Raw genomic sequence first — 6,167 nt, forward strand, 5'->3', positions numbered from 1 at the left:
GGAACATTGACTAGTAAGAAAAAGCTCAGGTATTACAAATAGAAATCCTAAAGAGTTTAGAGACTAAAAAGATAGTAAACCACAATTGTTTTTTATAATGTGTAAGTCATTGATGATATTTGATACGAAAACCTAGTTGTTCTCATGCGCACAAAAGCTTCAAGAATAAAGATCAGATTAAAGTATAAAAGAAAAATCTTTAAATCATTAAATGCCATCGTTCTTTTATTCACTTGCCATTTATTATTTATTTAATGTAAAATTTAATGAAATCCATAACTTAGTTGGATTGAAGCCAAAAACATAAGATCTGATTCAGTGCAAATCCGTGTTCCTTTACTTTTCGAGAAAAATTTACTTCCTTAGAAAATGTCGCGTGCGATGTGCAACCCAACAATGGTGAGTAGGAGTGTTCTAGGGTCCCAAACGAGTTCAAAATCGGTGACAGAGACAATGAGTGGTTCCCACGAGTTTGTGATCAAGGGTTACTCACTAACGAAGGGAATGGGCATTGGGAAATACATCGTGAGTGAGATTTTCATAGTGGGAGAGTTCCAATGGGCCATATACTTTTTCCTTGATGGTAGGGACCCCAAAGATAATGCTGCTTATGTCTCTGTCTTTGTTGCACTCCATTCCGAGAGCACCAACGTTTGTGCGTTGTTCGATCTCACGTTGCTCGACCTATGCAAGAAAGGAGAGCACAAGGTTCATAGCAACTTCAGTCACTCCCTCACGATTGGGCCTTACACTCTCATAAACCATGGCAGCATGTGGTTAGTGTCAGTGTTTTCTTTATTTTTATTTTTAGAAAATAAAGATTGAAATGTATCTTCGTTTTTTTATATTTTAAAATTTAGTTTTAGTCTCTATACAAACTTATTATATTCGTATGTCCAACATTTATGTAAACAATATAGTCTTTAAAATAAAGCAAAGTGTTATTGATTTTGCTTTTAATCTTTTTTCACCTATTGTCAGGGGTTAAAGAGATAGCTCTTTTATTAGAATATAAGACATAAAAATTAAATTTCCAAAGGAACTAGAGAACCTTGTGATTTTGGTGATATGATTTGGATATCATCATGATTTATTAGCTCTTGTATCCATTTTTTGTGGTGAACATTACGTATATAGTGATCAATGATGCACATGTTGTGTAATAGGGGCTATACGCGGTTTTTCAAACGGAGACACCTTGAGACGTCAAATTTTCTCAAGGATGACTGCTTGAAGATAAATTGCACTATTGTGGTTTTAGTGTCGTCCATAGATTATTCTCAGTTAAACACAATACAGGTTCCTGAATCTGATATTGGTGAACATTTTGGGATGTTGTTAGAGGATGAGGAATCATTTGATGTTACTTTCTTGGTTGGTGGAGAAAGGTTTCATGCTCATAAGCTTGTTTTGGCAGCTCAATCAACCATGTTTGAAACTCAATTTTTTAATGCGATGAAGAAGGATGATCAGGAGATAGTTGTTATTGACATGGAACCTAAGGTTTTCAAGGTGTCACATTCATTAAAAGTTCCTTTTTTTCTCTATACCTTTGTAGCTGTTTTTTGTTCCACACAAGATAGATGCTATTTAATTCAGTTAAAATCTGACCTATCGTTTGGTTGGTTATCTAATTTTTATCGTGTTCTATGTTGAGCAGGCTTTACTTCATTTTGTTTATAGAGACACTCTTTTGGAAGATGAAGAGCTCTTTATGTTGGATTCGTCATTCTTTCCTTCGTTGTCTGAATCATTTATAGCAAAGTTGTTAGCTGCTGGAGAAAAGTATGGTTTGCCAAGACTAATGTTGATGTGTGAATCTATACTTTGTAAAGACATATCTGTAGATTCTGTTGCCTATATTTTTGCTCTTGCTGATCGTTATCGTGCTACCCACTTGAAGTCCATCTGTCAAAAATTTTCTGCTGAAAACTTTGATGGTGAGTTTCCATGCTTAACTTTCAAACCCAACTCTACATTTGAGTTCATAGTCAATTACTTCTTTGCTTGTAATATATTTTCATCATTTTGGTGTCTACATTATTTGTTAGTTGACAGTTGATTCTCATATCATTTCTTTCATTATTATGTCTATTGCAGCCATGATGCATTCTGATGGTTTTGAGTATCTTAAGAAAAATTGCCCATTACTGCAATCAGAACTGCTAAAGACTGGAGTAGGATGTGAGAAACAATTTAGTTGAGTGGGAAAATACTAAATTGTATGTGCTTAATCCAAGGTCTAGTTTAGAGGAGTGACGACCTAAGATCCAAGGTTGGAAGAGACCAGAAAAATATAAAAGAAGATTATATATAGTTGTGCAGTAATCTTTTTATATATTATATTATGTTACTTTATAAATGAATTGAAATTACATTCTTCTATAATGTCTCTATTTTATATGTCTAAATTAAAATGTGGTATGCGATTATAAAGAGTATTTTCTTAGTTTTTTTTTTCCCTGTGTTACATTTAAAATTCATGTTAATGAATTTGTGGCTCACTATTACAAATCAGCATGCATGTGATAGAGATTCTCAACCCTTTGTCCTTTCTTTTGGAAATACATTTCACACACTTTCTCTATAATTAGGCCAAAGGTATCTTTCTCTCTCGTATGTTACCACATCTTCAAGTTTCATCCAAAATTTCCAAATTTCTTTGTCTCCCTCACCTAGTAAACTATTCAAGCTCCATCCACCATCAGTTCGTGACTATCTTTGCAATTCAGCACCAAAATTTTGCACTCACCATGAGTATTCTTGCTTCTTTCATCTATCTATTTTTCTACTCTGCTTCACTCGCACTCTCTCTCTACTCTCACCCACAGGTTTTACCTCCGCAACCACCGGGTACAATGCTGCAGCCAGTGGCATGTCCATGGTGGCAAGGTGGGAGAAATGGGATATGTACGAGAACGTGAGATACAGAGAAGAGAGAAAGGATATATGGGAACCGAGAACGTGATCACTAAGGAGAGAGGAATAGGATACATGAATTATGGAGGAGAGAAAATTGAGATTTTATTTTAATTAAATGTATAAAATTTCTTTAATACCCTGAAATAATTAATTTACATTTAAAAAAAATAGATTCTTTGTCCTAAATATTTTGGTGTACAATACTAAGATTGTTTTCGTAATTATTTGTTATCTAAAAGTTTAAAAAATACAAAATTAAAATAAAAGGTAAAATCTGATTTCAAGATTGAAAAAACAGTCACTTATTGATGCTTTCAAGAAAGGAATAACTTCAGATTCACTTTGGAGTGTTCTTTACTCATGAAACCATTCTACCTTGGAAGATACCCAGTTGTGTCCATTGTAGCTACAAAAAATGAACTCATCAGCATCTTCACGAGTATATCCTGATATGTTTTCATTGTGAAGGGAACATATGTTTTACACCCTACATGGCCTCAAAATGTTGAGGAATCTAAGCCCTTCTTCTGTACCGTTTGTTTTACAAATTCTAAACAAAATCTCACCATGGCTGGTTGGTTCCCGAATCACATCTATTCCCACCATCATTGAATCTTGTTAACTTACGTCATATCCTCTTCCTATGTTTCCGTAATTTCCATCTTGTTTTCTTTTTTCCTTGTCAACCTTCTTTGTTGTTTTGAATCTTTATTTGTTCTTATTAACCAGGTGGCATTGAAAAAACCTATATAACATCTTCAACTTTTTTACTAGTGATTGTCCCCCAATTTGGAGGGGACAAGACCACTGTTTTGACCTACCTTATTTCTCTCTTAGTGTTCTTTATTTTTTTTTTTAAACAATCTGAAGAATAAGCAAATAAGAGTAAGAGAAAAATTAAAATAATGTGTGGTTATACCTCATGAATGTAAAGTCTGAGGAGTTACATTTCTATTACTACTCTAGTAGTCACTTAGTTATTTCAGCCAATAACATCACAAGTCAAAAAACAGATTAAAGGAAATAACTGAGGCAATCTCAAAAATCATTTCTACTCAAGACCAATCTAACAACACGTTAACATACCATTCCCATTCAATCAAGACAGCCATGACAAGAACCATAGGGTCAGTACAACTTCCATGGAGTTTCTTTTCTCCCTTTCTTCTATTGTGAGCACGCTTGACTGGGAAGACAGTGGTATTCCACCTTCAATCTCTCATCTCAAAGCCCTAGCTTCAAGTGAGTATGTGGGTGAAGCTCTGTCCCACTCTCCCCTATGATTGGATGCGTGAAAGAATGAGAGGGTAAGGGGAAATGGTTTGGGTCTTGAAAACATGATCCCCTTCTTCTGCTAAGATACCCATCCATTTATCTTATAAGAAAAATCCTCACACAAGCCCACTTTCTTTATTAAAATCCCTACCCCATGTCAATTACAAGCAAAGGCTTAGTATTACTTTTTAATTTTAAGTAGTTGTGAAATCAATTTATTTTAATAAGAAAACAGGAAATTAAAACATTGTTGTGCTGATCTAAACAAGTCTGAGAATCAATTCTTCAAAGCAATAGACACTAGCAAGTTAAATTTTTGGGAGTGTTAGACAGTTCATTGTTCAGGCTTTAGGCCAAAAGCATTCTTTTATGATGGAGCATGTTAGAGATATAAAATAATTTTGGCCCTCCATCTCACTGCTTTCGTGAATTGGTCATTGACATTCTATCCTTAATTCATTTGCAGCAAAGAACTTATGTATCAGCAAGTTCTTAGCCGTTTTGGCCATTTCAATGCCATTCAACTAAATGATCCAGTACCCTTGAAAGACTTGATTATATCGTGTCTGAAGGAAGAGGATGTAGATTCCAAATATAATGATGATGACAGCTTAAAAGAGAAGATTGCAGAAGTAATCTCCCTCTGGTTTTAGCTTAAATGTTTTATATCTTCAATAATGGTAACTTTTGTTTACTCTGAGGATTACGGTAATCTCTGAATTATTTATACTGTGAAATTTAATTGTAAAGAACATGAGAAGCTTATTTGCATTTCGTTTTGTTGAAATATTAGAGATACAACATCGTCTGGACAAGGGCTGTTGGATGAAGCCACCCTTTACAGCTTGATTTAAAGACTTTCATTGTTTCCTATTTAAAATTTGAGGTCTTGTCCTGTAGATTACAAAGGGTAGGTAATAACTTAGGATCTATGGACAAATGGGGTCTGAAGGAAACCCTAATCAAAAGCACATAAATGCCACGGAGGATAATTTTTTCAGGCATATATATAATGTTAGTTTCATGACTTCTTAAATTTATTAATTGAATGTTAGTTTCATGACTTCTTAAATTTATTAATTTTTTCAGGCATATATATAATGTTAGTTTCATGACAACCACCAAAGGCTCACGTGTATATGCATTATAACATATATACTAGTGAATCAGGTTCTAATGTCACCATTCACAATATCCATAACATAATTCACAATAATAACTAATTATACAAAAATAGTTAAGGATTTCACGGATCTTGAGTGAGAATACAACATTTTTCAACATAAAACATGATGATCCAGGATTCAGCCAGAGTGAGCAATTAATTGTCCAAACTACTCACTATACAATAAAAGCACAAACAGCATTTAATACATAAAATTATACAGATTCAAACCTGGTTTCAGCTTTAAAAATGGTGACAAGGGGTTCCGAAACGCAAGCCATAATTAACTGGTCTTCAGTTTATGGTACAGTAAAATGAGTTTAAACTCTACACAATATCAACTCCTACACGAGTACTTAATATTACATAACAACATGGCTTTGTAGTTTGTTCATGCGAAACCAAAGTTAAATTAGGTAGCATTCTTAAAAATTAATTTTCGAAGCCAACTTCTTCATACAATAAAAGCACAACTAAGAATTTGATACTTAAAATTTTAGAGATTAATTCAAACCTGGTTTCATCTACCAAAATGGTCACAAGGGGTTCAAAAATGCAAGCAGTTCTTAATAGGTCTTCAGCTTATCGTAAAGTACAAAGATAACCAGAAAATGACATTAATGTTTATCTCAATCCCTTGATTGAAGACTTGACAAAGTTGTGGGACGAGGGGGTTGCTGTGTTTGATGGATATCAAAATGAAACATTCAAGTTGCGTGCAATGTTATTTTGTACCATTAATGACTCTCTAGCATACGAGAACTTCAGTGGATACAGTGTTAAGGATCATCGTGCATGTCCTATC

The 6,167-nt window shown here is 34.0% G+C and overlaps 1 protein-coding gene across 1 annotated transcript; it reads left to right on the forward strand.

Annotated features, from left to right (window-relative positions):
• The first annotated feature begins 302 nt into the window (after positions 1-302).
• LOC114404392 (BTB/POZ and MATH domain-containing protein 4-like) lies at positions 303-2,388 on the forward strand. Its single transcript, XM_028367368.1, has 4 exons — positions 303-776; positions 1,167-1,512; positions 1,661-1,940; positions 2,101-2,388. Exons 1-4 carry the CDS (start codon positions 370-372, stop codon positions 2,202-2,204), a joined length of 1,137 nt encoding a protein of 378 aa, XP_028223169.1. The 5' UTR covers positions 303-369; the 3' UTR covers positions 2,205-2,388.
• Positions 2,389-6,167: the final 3,779 nt, after the last annotated feature.

Source organism: Glycine soja, unplaced genomic scaffold, assembly GCF_004193775.1.
Source record: "Glycine soja cultivar W05 unplaced genomic scaffold, ASM419377v2 tig00032109_1_pilon, whole genome shotgun sequence".
Lineage (NCBI taxonomy): Eukaryota > Viridiplantae > Streptophyta > Magnoliopsida > Fabales > Fabaceae > Glycine > Glycine soja.

Bases quoted from the DNA above. Each gene is read 5' to 3' on its own strand.
- LOC114404392 (XM_028367368.1), top strand. From the start codon at position 370: ATGTCGCGTGCGATGTGCAACCCAACAATGGTGAGTAGGAGTGTTCTA. The intron at 777-1,166 runs GTTAGTGTCAGT...GTTGTGTAATAG, and splicing joins ATAAACCATGGCAGCATGTG to GGGCTATACGCGGTTTTTCA. The intron at 1,941-2,100 runs GTGAGTTTCCAT...TGTCTATTGCAG, and splicing joins TTCTGCTGAAAACTTTGATG to CCATGATGCATTCTGATGGT.